The 12,350-nt window shown below is 52.1% G+C and overlaps 1 protein-coding gene and 1 long non-coding RNA gene across 2 annotated transcripts; both read left to right on the top strand.

Annotated features, from left to right (window-relative positions):
* Positions 1–961: 961 nt before the first annotated feature.
* Positions 962–8,021, top strand: LOC146423744 (uncharacterized; the record flags this gene model as incomplete). The annotated part of the gene is made up of 7 exons (XM_085044439.1): positions 962–996; positions 1,510–1,964; positions 2,866–2,998; positions 4,404–4,596; positions 5,462–6,224; positions 6,393–7,924; positions 7,971–8,021. Coding segments are annotated over 7 exons (3,162 nt in total), but the record flags the coding sequence as incomplete, so codon positions are not given.
* A 60-nt stretch (positions 8,022–8,081) lies between these two features.
* On the top strand, positions 8,082–8,732 carry LOC146423743 (uncharacterized). Its single transcript, XR_014847278.1, has 2 exons — positions 8,082–8,310; positions 8,523–8,732. It is a non-coding gene; the product is annotated as an uncharacterized LOC146423743 (long non-coding RNA).
* The last annotated feature ends 3,618 nt before the right edge of the window (positions 8,733–12,350 follow it).

Raw genomic sequence — 12,350 nt, 5'->3', positions numbered from 1 at the left:
GCTGCTGGCCAGGGGGCTGCCGGGGGGCAGATTTGGGGGTCTGGGGGTTTGGGGGGTGAGGAGGAGGGGAGGGAGGAGGAGGAGGAGGAGGAGGGGGAGGAAGCAGCGTCGGCGGATTTGCCTCGAGAAGGAGAGCGGCGGAGAGGCGGCGGCCGGCAGCTGGAGGGCTCAGGTAATTTGGGATTTGGGGGGATTTGGGGGGATTTTGGGGGGATTTGGGGGAGGTTTTGGGGATTTTGGGGTGTTTGGGGAGTTTGGGGGATTTGGGAGTGGGAGCGGCCGGCAGCTGGAGGGCTCAGGTAACTGGGATTTGGGGGATTTTGAGGGGATTTGGGGGGATTTTGGGGGCATTTGGGGAGGTTTTGGGGGACTTTGGGGTGTTTGGGGAGGTTGGGGGACTTTGGGGAGTGGGGCGGCCAGCAGCTGGAGGGCTCAGGTAACTCGGGGATTTGGGGGATTTTGAGGGGATTTGGGGGAGGTTTTGGGGGATTTCGGGTGTTTGGGAGGTTTTGGGAGATTTGGGTCTTTTAAAGGGGATTGGGGTGTTTGGGGAGGTTTTGGGGGATTTTGGCGGTGTTTAGGGGAGTTTTGGGGGATTTGGGATTTTGGGGTGTTTGGGGAGGTTTAGGGGGACTTTGGGGAGTGGGAGCGGCCAGCAGCTGGAGGGGGCTCAGGTAACTCGGGGGTTTGGGGGATTTTGGGAGACCTGGATGGGAATTTGGGGGCATTTGGGGTCATTGGGGAGGTTTGGGGGGATTTTGGGAAATTTTGGGGAGTGGGACGGCACGGCAGCTGGAGGCTCAGGTAACTCGGGGTTTGGGGGATTTGGGGGATTTTGGGAGTCCTGGATGGGAATTTGGGGGATTTGGGGTCATTGGGGGAGGTTTTGGTGGGATTGGGGCCATTTAAAGGGGATTTGGGGAGATTTTGGGGTGTTGGGGGAGGTTTTGGGGGATTTTGGGGAGTGGGAGCAGCCGGCAGCTGGAGGGGGCTCAGGTAATTTGGGGATTTGGGGGATTTTGGGGGGTCTTGGGGAGATTTTGGGGGTCTTAAGGGTGTTTTGGGGGGATTTTAGGATGTTTCAAGGGAAATCCGGGGGGATTTGGGTCATTTAAAGAAGGATTTCAGGAATTTGGGGAGGATTTGGGGGGTCTTGGATGGGATTTGGGGGATTTTGGGGGGTCCTGGGGGAGATTTTGGGGTATTTAAGAGCTCTTTGGGGATTTTGGGGGTATTTAAGGTCATTTTTGGAGTATTTAATGTCAGTTTTTTGTTTATTTAAGGTCATTTTTGGGGTTCCTGCTTGTTTCTTTGGGATATTTTTGTGATATTTAACTCATTTTTGGGGGGAATTTATTGGGATTTGGGATATATTTGTGATATTTAACTCGATTTTTTGGGAAACTTGTTGGAATTTGGGATATTTCTGTGCTGTTTAACCCAATTTTTAGCCTTTTCCCCCCAAACTTCCTCCATTTTTAACCCTTTCCTCTCTCCCCTCCCCCACAGGTCCTGGCTCTCCACCACCACCACCTCCCCTCCCCCCTCCCCTCCCCAACTCCCCCAAAAACCCCCCAAACTCCCCAAAAAAACCCCCAGCCTGCTCTCCCTGGCCCTCCCGAATTCGGGACTCATTTTTGGGGACCCCCAGCTCCCCGAATCCCCCGCGCTGCTCCTGCTGGAGCGCCTGGCCCAGCCCCCCCGCCCCTCCCCCTCCCTCCCCTCCCCCGCCGTCATTTCGGGGATTTTGGGGTACCTGAGCTCCTCCCCCCGCCCCTCCCCCCGCGCCCTGAGGGTCCTGGGGGAGATTTTGGGGAACCCCCAGTTTTTGGGGTCGCTGATTTTGGGGTTCATCCCCTCGCTGGTGCACAGCTGGCTGGTGCTGGGGGTCTCACCTGGGCGGGGGGAGGGGCCAGGTGAGCTGGGAGAGCCGCGGAGGAGGAGGAGGAGGATGAGGGAGCTCGGTGAGTTTGGGGGATTTTGGGGGATTTGGGGGAATTTGGGGGGGAATTTGAATTTTGGGATTTGGGAGGAAATTCTGGGGGTTTTGGGGGAAATTTGGGGTGTTTGGGGAAAAATTTGGGGTTTGAGGCAAAATTCTGGGGAAATTGGGGGACTGGTGAAAATTTGGGGGAATTTTGGAGGAATTTGGGGTTTTTGGGGGGAAAATTCTGGGGGAATTGGGGGATTTTGGGGGAGTTTAGGAGGTTTTGGAGGATTTTGGGGAAGTTGGGGTTTTGGAAAATTTGGGGGGTTTGGGGGGGAAATTTGGGGATTTTGGAGGAATTTGGGGGAAATTCTGGGGAAATTGGGAGATTTAGGGAGTTTAGGAGGTTTTGGAGGATTTTGGGGAAATTTGGGGTTTTGGAAAATTTGGGGGTTTGGGGGGAAAATTCTGGAAATTGGGGATTTTAGGAGTTTAGGGGATTTTGGAGGATTTTGGGAATTTTTGGTGTTTGGGGGATGGGGTTGGGGGAAAATTTGGGGTTTTGGAGAAAGGTTCTGGGGAATTGGGGGAAAATTCTGGGTTTGGGGAAATTTGGGTGATTTGAGGGAGATTTGGGGAAAATTTGGGGTTTTGGGGAAAATTCTGGGGGAAATTTGGGGGTTTGGGGAGAAATTTGGGGGAAAATCTGGGGGTTGAGGGGGAAAATTCAGGGGGATTTGGAGATTTTGGGGAGGTTTTGGGGGAAAATTTAGGGAATTTTGGGGGAAAATTTGGGGGGATTTGGGTTATTTAAGAGGGGATTTTGGGGGAAAATTCGGGGGAATTTTGGGGAATTTGGGGGTCCTGAGTCTAATTTTGGCTGTTTTGGGGTCCAGTTTTTCCCCCAACCCCCAAATTTTGGGATTTTTCCCCCCCAGGTGAGAACCTGTTGCGGATTTTGGGGTCGACGGCGACGTCACCCTTCGGGGTTGGGGTGGTGACTCACCTGCTCAGGTGTGGCAAACCTGCGGCGCGGCTGGCTTGTGCCACCGCTGTCACCCTGCTGGCCAGGTGAGAGAGAGCCTCCCCAAAAATTGTCCCAAATCACCCCAAAAATCACCCCAAAACTGTCCCAAATCGCCCCGAAAATCCTGTAAAAATTCCTTAAAATTGGCCTTAAAATACCTTAAAAATCTCATTAAAAACCTATTTAAATTGCCCCAAAAACCCCAAATTCTGCTCTGCTGGCCAGGTGAGAGAGAGCCTGCCCAAATTGTCCCCAAATCAGCCCAAAAATCACCCCAAAAATCACCCCAAAAAATTACCCAAATTGCCCCGAAAATCCTGTAAAAATCCCATAAAAATGAGCCTTAAAATACCTTAAAAATCCTATAAAAATCCCATTTAAAATCCCATTTAAATTGCCCCAAAAACCTGCTGGCCAGGTGAGACAGACCCTCCCCAAATTGTCCAAAATTACCCCAAAAATCACCCAAAATCACCTTGCTAAAAATCATGTTTGGGTGTTTTTTTTTTTTTGTTTGTTGTGGGGTGGTTTGTCCCAAAATCACCCCAAAAATCGCCCAAAATCACCTCAAAATTGTCCCAAAAATTGTTTGGGTGTTTTTTTTTAAACCTATTTAATTTGCCCCAAAAACCCCAAATTCTGCCCTGCTGGCCAGGTGAGACCCTCCCCAAATCACCCCAAAAATTACCCAAATTGCCCCAAAAATCCTGTAAAATTCCTTAAAAATCGCCTTAAAATACCTTAAAAATCTTACCTATTTAAATTGCCCCAAAAACCCCAAATTCTGCCTGGCAGGTGAGATCCCCAAATCACCCAAAATCACCCCAAAAAACACCCCGAAATCCCATCAAAATCCCATCCAAATTGGCCCCAAATTTCCCCAAATTCCTCCCCAAAAAGCACCGAATTCCTCCTCCTATCGCGATATTTTTGGCTCTTCCCCCCACTATCGCGATATATCGTGAGCCCACCCCCCTCCCACCATCGTGATATGTTGTGATCTCTCCCCATATCGCGATATATTGTGACCCCTCCCTGTCCCCTCCCCATATCGCGATAGATCGTGACTCCTCCCGTCGCGATATCGTGATATATTGTGATCCCACCGCTCTCAATATCACGATATATCGTGACTCCTCCCCTCCCCATATCGCGACATATCGCAACCCCTCACCTCCCCATATCATGACATATCGTGATCCCGACCATCTCCTCCCCATATCGTGATATATCGCGACTCCCCTCCCATATCACGACATATTCCCAACCCTTCCCCTCCCCATATCACGATATGTCGTGACACCTCCCTTCCCATATCGCGATATATCACAACCCCTCCCCATATCACGATATATCGCGACTCCTATCCCCCACTATCACGACGTATCGCGACATATCGTGACATATCATGACATCTCGCGACCCGCCCGTGTCTCTCCCCTCCCCCAGGCCGCTGTCGCCGCTGTGGGCGCTGCTGTGGGGTGGGGGAGGGGCGCTGCCGCTGCTATTGGCTGCCGTGGCCCGGGGCGGGGGAGGGGCGTGGCCTGCCGAGGCTCCGCCCACCGCCCTGCCGCTCTACGCCGCCGCCGCCATCGGGAGGCTCCGCCCACTGCTGGGGACAGCCGGGGACGGCCGGGGACAGGTGGGGACAGTGATCGGTTATTGATTGTTGATTATCGGTTATTGATTAGCGATCGGTTATTGATTAGTTATTGGTTATTGATTGGTGATTGGTGATTGATTGGGGATAATGAGTGATTGATTGATTGATTGGGGACAGCCGGGGACGGCCGGGGACAGGTGGGGACAGTGACTGATTATTGATTATTGATCGGTTATTGGTTATTGATTGGGTATTGATTGGTTATTGATTGGGGATAGTGAGTGATTGATTGATTGATTGGGGGCAGCCGGGGATGGCCAGGGACAGGTGGGGACAGTGATCGGGTATTGATTATCGGTTATTGATTAGGGATCGGTTATTGATTAGTTATCGGTTATTGATTGGTGATTGGTTATTGATTGGGGATAGTGAGTGAGTGAGTGATTGATTGGGGACAGGTGGGGACAGCCATCCGTTATTGATTATTGGTTATTGATTGGTTATTGATTGGGTATTGATTAGTTATTGGTTATTGATTGGTTATCAGTGATTGATTGATTGATTGATTGGGGATAGTGAATGATCGATTGATTGATTGGGGACAGCCCGGGACAGGTGGGGACAGTGATTGATTATTGGTTATTGGTTATTGATTATCAATTAGTTATTGATTGGTTATCGGTGATTGATTGGGGAGAGTGAGTGATTGATTGATTGATTGATTGGGGACACTGCCGGCCAGCTAGGGTGGGACAGCAATCGGTTATTGGTTATTGATTGATTATTGATTATTGATGGATTGGCGGGTTGGGGAGATTGAGTGACGGATTTGGGACATTGGGGACATTGATGATGTCACTGGTGACGTCATCGGTGACATCATCAGTGACATTGATCTCCACAGGTGACCAGCCCTGGGGACAGCGGTGACACTGACAGGGACCTGGGGGACACCTGGGGACAGCGGAACGGCCTTGGGGACAGCGAGAGTGACCTTGGGGACACCGAGAGTGACCTTGGGGACACCGAGAGTGGCCTTGGGGACACTCAGGACATCGCTGGGGACACCGAGAATGGCCTTGGGGACACTTGGGACCACATGGACAGCCTTGGGGACATCGAGGACACATCTGGGGACATGGAGGAAAGCCTTGGGGACATCGAGGACACACCTGAGGACATCAAGAGTGGCCTTGGGGACATCAAGGACACATCTGGGGACATCAAGGACAGCCTTGGGGACATCGAGGACACCCCTGGGGACACCCAGGACACCTCAGGCCTGCTGTCCCCTGTCCTGCTCTGTCCCCAAATGTCCCCAGGAAGCCTCAAACGGCCCTGGGTGTCCCCAAGTGTCCCCAATTCCTGTCCCCAACTGTCCCCAGACCCCAATTCATGTCCCCAAATGTCCACAAACCCCAATTCCTGTCCCCAAATGTCCCCAACGGCCCCCAAACGGCCCCGGCTGGCCCTGAGCCGCTGTCCCCAAATGTCCTCCACCCCCAATTCCTGTCCCCAAGTGTCCCCAAACCTCCCCAATTCCTGTCCCCAAAGGTCCCCAAACCCAAATTCTTGTCCCAAATCACCCCAAAATCTCCCCAATTCCTCTTCCCCGCTGTCCCCAATGTCCCCAAATCCCAATTCCTGTCCCCAAATGTCCCCAAACCCTAGTTCCTGTCCCAAATTACCTCCAAACCTCCCAAATTCCCATTCCCAAATGTCCCCAATGTCCCCAAATCCCCCCAGTTCCTATCCTCAAGTGTCCCCAATGTCCCCAAACCCAAACTTCATTCCCCAAATGTCCCCAAATCCCCCCAATTTCTGTCCCAAATCACCCCAAATCCCCCCCAATTCCCATTCCCAGGTGTCCCCAATGTCCCCAAACCCCCCCAGCTCCTGTCCCCAAGTGTCCCCAGCCCCGCCCAGCTTGTGTCCCCGAGTGTCCCCCGCTGTCCCCAGCTGTCCCTACCTGCTGTCCCCTCACGATGTCCTGCTGCTGCCCGAGGGTCGCCCTCCCCCCATCCCCTGCAGCCGCCGGGCGCTGAGTGTCACCTCCGAGGTGTTCAGGGCCATGCTGGGGGGCTTTGGGGACACTGGGGACACCCCGAGTGGGGACAGGGACCCCCGAATTGGGGACAGCCCCAGGGACCCCAAAAACGGGGAGGCTGAGGGGTCAGCGGTGTTTGGGGACATGCTGGGGGGGTTTGGGGACATTGGGGACACCCTGATTGGGGACAGAGACCCCCTGAGAGACCCCCGGGTTGGGGACATCGGGGACACCCAAATTGGGGACAGGGACTCTCTGAGAGACCCCCGAATTGGGGACCCCAAAATTAGGGATGGGGCGACCCCCCAAAGCCCCCAAATTGGGTTTAAAGAGCCCCAAATTGGGTCCCAAGACCCCCAGATTGTGTTCCAAACCCCCCAAATCGAGTCGGGGTCCCCCAGATTGGGGTCGGGGTCTCTTCCAAACCCCCAAATTGGGTTTAAAGACCCCCAAATCGGGTTCCAAAGTCCCCAAATCCAGTCGGGGTCTCCTCAATTGGGGTCGGGGTCTCCCCAAACCCCCCAAATTGGGTCCCAAGACCCCCAAATTGGGTTCCAAACCCCCCAAACTGGATTCCAAACCCCCCAAATCCAGTCGGGGTCTCCCCAAATTGAGTCGGGGTCTCCCCAGTTGGGTTCGGGGTCGCCCCAAACCCCCCAAATCGGGTTCCAAACCCCCCAATTGGGGTCGGGGTCTCGCTGCAGTTTCCGTGAGCACCGCCAGAGGGCGATCTCGGTGCAGCGCTGCAGTTTCCGTGAGCACCGCCAGAGGGCGATCTCCGTTCAGCGCTGCCCGCGCCGCGCGCTGCTGCCGCTGCTGCATTTCCTGCACGGCTGCCGCGGCCCCCCTGCGGACCCCTGCCCGCTGCTGCAGCCCCCGCTCGCCCCCGCCGCCACGGGGCTCGCCATCGCGCTGGCCCGCCGCTTCCTGGTGGCCGGTTTCGAGGCGCTGGTGGCCGCGCGGCTGGCGGCGCCGCTGCCCCGGCTGTGGCGGCTGGCCGAGCGCTGGCGATCCGCGCCTTTGGCCACCAGGGTGGCGAGCGAGCTGCTGGCGGGGGGAGGGGCGCTGCGGGTGGCCCGCGGCATGGCGGCGGTGGCCAGGGTGGCCACTGACCCCGCGGGGCTGGCCGGAGCCATGCTGGGCGTGCTGCGGGGGGAGGGGCGGGGCCGGGGGGAGGCCACGCCCCCGCTGGAGGTGGGGGGAGGGGAGCCCTGGGACCCCCTGCTGCTGGGCGGTGACGTCAGCGACTGGGAGGATGATGACGTCATCTATGAGGAGGAGGAGGATGAGGATGACGTCATCGACGAGTGCGGCGGTTTTGTGAACGGTGATGACGTCATTGGGGAATGTGGCGATGACGTCACAGAAGACGGCGGCGATGTCATTAATGATGATGACGTCACGAAGGAGGAAATGAATGATGTCACGGATGCTGTGGGTGACGTCATTCGGGACAATGACGTCATACGTGAAGAAACGAATGACGTCATGGACTGTGAGGATGGCGCTGATGATGTAATATATGGTGGTGACGTCACGGAGGATGACGTCACGGAGGGGGAGGGGTGGCGGTGAAGGTTCGGTGACCCAAAATTTTGGGAATGTTGGGACCTAAAAAATGACTTTGGGGACCTAAAAAAAAGGATTTTTGGGACCTAAAAATGACCTTGGGGACCCAAAAACGGAATTTTGGGACCCAAGAAATGGTATTGGGGACCCAAAAGTGGGAATTTTGGGGACCTGAAGTGGACTTTAAGGACCCAAAAAGAGAATTTTGGGACCCAAAAATTACCTCGAGGACCCCAAAAAGGACATTGGGGACCCGAAAAAGAGATTTTGGGACCCAAAAAATTAAATTTTGGGGACCTTTAAATGGATTTTGGGACCCAAAAAGAGGATTTTGGGACCCAAAAAAGAGGATTTTGGGACCCAAAAAAGAGGATTTTGGGTACCCGGAAATGGTGATGACGTCACAGGCGCAGAGGTCAAGGGGTCACCCCGAAAATTTGGGGATTTCCCTGGAATTTCGGGATGATTTTTGGGTGAATTTCGGGTGGTTTTGGGTCGCGTTTGTAGCGCTGGAGAGGTGTGAATAAAGGAGGGGCTGAGAGCCCAAAATTCCCCAAAATTTCCCGAAAAAAACCTCAATTTGTGATCCTTGAATTCCCAAAAATCCAAATTCCTGAATCCCTGAAAATAACCGCAAAATTCCACCCTGAAAAATCCCAAAATTCCCAAAAAAACACCCAAAATTTTCCCAAAAAAAACCTCAATTTGTGATCCCTGAATTCCCAAAAATCCCAATTCCCGAATCCCCGAAAATAACCCAAAAATTCCTCCCCGAAAAATCCCAAAATTCCCAACCTTGAGACCCAAAAAACCCCAAAAATTCCCCCAAAACCCCAAAAATTCCCCAAATCACCCAAAATTCCCCAAATCCCTCCAAACTTCGATCTGAAACTCCCAAAAATCCCCAAAATTCCCAACCCTGAGATCCCAAATTACCCAAAAAAACCCGAAAAATTCCCCAAATCCCTAAAAAAAACCCCAAAAATTGCCCAAATTCCAAAAAAAAAACCCCAAAATTTCCCCAAATATCTCCAAACTTCGATCTGAAGCTCCCAAAAACTCCCAAAATTGAATCCCAAACTCCCGAAAATCCCCAAAATTCCCCAAAATCGCATCCCAGAATCCCGAAAATCCCCAAAAAACTCCCAAAACCTCCCAAAATCGCATCCCAAGCTCCCGAAAACTCCCAAAATCAAATCCCGAACTCCCGAAAATTGCCCAAAATTCCAAAAACTTCCCAAAACCGCGTCGTGAACTCCCGAAAATCCCCAAAAAACTCCGAAAATCAAATTCCAAACTCCCGAAAATTCCCCAAAAGTTCCCCAAAATCGCATCGCAAACTCCCAAAAATCCCCAAAAAAACTCCGCAAATCAAATCCTGAACTCCCCAAAACTCCCAAAACCTCCCAAAATCGCATCGGAAACTCCCGAAAATTCCCCAAAATTCCCCAAAATCGCATCCCAAACTCCCGAAAATTCGCAAAAACTCTGAAAATCGAATCCCAAACTCCCGAAAATCCCCAAAAATCGCTTCCCAAACTCCCAAAAATCAAAAAAAACCTCCCAAAATCGCATCCCAAACTCCCAAAAATCAAAAAAAACCTCCCAAAATCGCATCCCAAATCCCCAAATTCCCCCAAATTCCAACTCCCCTCCCAAAATCGCCCCCAATTCCGCCCCTCCCCCCACATCCGGTCTCTCCTTTCGGTTTTTTTCCCAAATTTGGGCAGCGGCGGGTGGGGGAGGGGCGAGGGGGGGAGGGGAAATAACGGGAAAATTTGGGAGTTTTTGGGGTTTTTTTGGGAAGTTTTTGGGGGTTTTTTTCTGGGGAATTTGGGAGTTTTTTGGGGGAATTTGGGGTTTTTTTGGGAGCGGAGTTTGAGTTTGAGGGAATTTGGGATTTTTGGGGTTTTTTTGGGGAATTCGGGAGTTTTTTTGGGTGAATTTCGGCAATTCGGGAGTTAAGATTTTGGGACTTTTTGGCAATTTCGGAGTTGCGATTTGGGATTTTTTTTCGGCAATTCGGGAGTGTTTTGGGGTTTTTTTGGGACTTTAGGAATTAGGATTTTGGAGGTTTTTTGGCAATTTCGGAGTTAATTTTTGGGGTTTTTTCCTGGCATTTTGGGATTTTTTTTTCCTGGAGATTTTTTTTGGGGGAATTTGGGATCCGGAATTGAAATTTTTGGGGAATTTTGGGGGTGGGGGGGGCAGAGCCACGCCCAGGTGGGGGAGGGGAGGAGAGCGGGCTGAGCATGGAGGAGCTGGGTGAGCGCTGGGGGGAAATTTGGGGGATTTGGGGACTTTTTGGGGACATTTTGGGAACTTCTGGTTTTTGGGGTTTGGGTTTGGGGTTTGGGGTTTGGGGTTTAGGGGCATTTTGGGGACATTTGGGGACGTTTTGGGGACGTTTAGGGAACTTCTGGATACTTTTGGGGACATTTAGGGGACATTTTGGGGACTTTTGGGGACATTTGGGGATATTTAGGGACTTTCTCGGGACTTTTTGGGGACATTTCGGGCACTTCTGGATACTTCTGGGGACATTTAGAGACATTTAGGGACATTTTGGGGACATTTGGGCTACTTTTGGGGACATTTAGGGATCATTTAGGGAACTTCTGGATACTTTTGAACTGGGATGAACTGGGGTGAACTGGGAGGGACTGGGAGGGAATTAAAGGGGAAAAAAGGCAAAAAAATGAGGGAAAATGGCAGAAAAATGGGGAATTAATGGGATTTGGGGGTTACTGGTTTATACTGGTTTGTACTGGGATGAACTGGGATGAACTGGGATGAACTGGGAGGCGATTTGGGGTCTCAGAGGAGCTCCAGGATTTAACCCCTGATGTCCCAGAAGGTGCCGAGGGGAAACCAAGAGCAGCTGTACAGGTAGGGGAGGAACTGGGAGGAACTGGGATGGTCTGGGAGGAACTGGGAGGGAACTGGGATGGTCTGGGAGGAACTGGGATGGACTGGGAGGAACTGGGATGGACTGGGGTTGAACTGGGATCAATTAGACTGGACTGGGAGGGACTGGGAGGGGATTTGGGGTTACTGGTTTGTACTGGTTTGGGGTTTGGCCTTACTGGGAATTACTGGGATGGAACTGGGAATCAACTGGGACAAACTGGGATGAACTGGGAGGGGATTGGGAGGGACTGGGAGGAGATTGGGAGGGAATTTGGGGTTACTGGTTTGTACTGGTTTGGGGTTTTTCATTACTGGTTTGGGGTTTGGGGGAACTGGGAGTGACTGGGATGGGACTGGGATGAACTGGGACGAATTAGAATGGACTGGGATGGACTGGGATGGACTGGAATAAGCTGGGATTGAACTGGGATGAACTGGGATGGAACTGGGAATCAACTGGGACGAACTGGAACAAACTGGGATGGGCTGTGAGTGAACTGGGATGGACTGGGACGGACTGGGATGAACTGGAATAAGCTGGGAATGAACTGGGATGGACTGGGATGGACTGGGATGAACTGGGAAGGAACTGGAGCCGAACTGGTCCGACCTGGTGCTCTCGCCCCTCCCCCAGCTCGGTGCGGAAGCCCCTCCCCCCCCGCGCCGCCCCTCCCCCCGCGCTGGGGGAACTCGAGCGCCTCCTGCTGGAGCTCAGCGACACCCAGAGCAGCATCGCGGGTACCGGAAATCCCAAAATTCACCCCAAAATTACCCAAAATCTGCCCAAAATTCACACCAAAATCAGCCCAAAATTCACCCCAAAATTAGCCAAAATCAGCCCCAAATCAGCCAAAATTACCCAAAATCACCCAAAATCACCCCAAAATCAGCCCAAATCTGCCCCAAATCAGCCCAAAATCAGCAAAAAATTACCCAAAATCACCCAAATTCGCCCCAAAATCACCCAAAATGACCCCAAAATTACCCCAAAATCAGCCCAAATCACCCAGAATCACCCCAAAATCAGCCAAAATTACCGCAAAATTACCCAAAATCAGCCAAAATCAGCAAAATCAGCCCAAATCAGCCCAAAATTCACCCCAAAATCTGCCCAAAATAAAATTCCCCAAAAAATCCCCAAAAATCCCCAAAAAATCCCAAAAAATTCCCCAAAAATGAGCAAAAATCCCCAAAAATCCCAAAAAAATCACAAAAATCCCCAAAAATTCCCAAAAAATCCCCAAAATCCCAAAAAATCCCCAAAAAA

Source organism: Lichenostomus cassidix, unplaced genomic scaffold (genome assembly GCF_008360975.1).
Source record: "Lichenostomus cassidix isolate B80296 unplaced genomic scaffold, HeHo_3.0 HiC_scaffold_36, whole genome shotgun sequence".
NCBI lineage: Eukaryota > Metazoa > Chordata > Aves > Passeriformes > Meliphagidae > Lichenostomus > Lichenostomus cassidix.
This window is presented reverse-complemented; position numbering and strand designations above follow the sequence as displayed.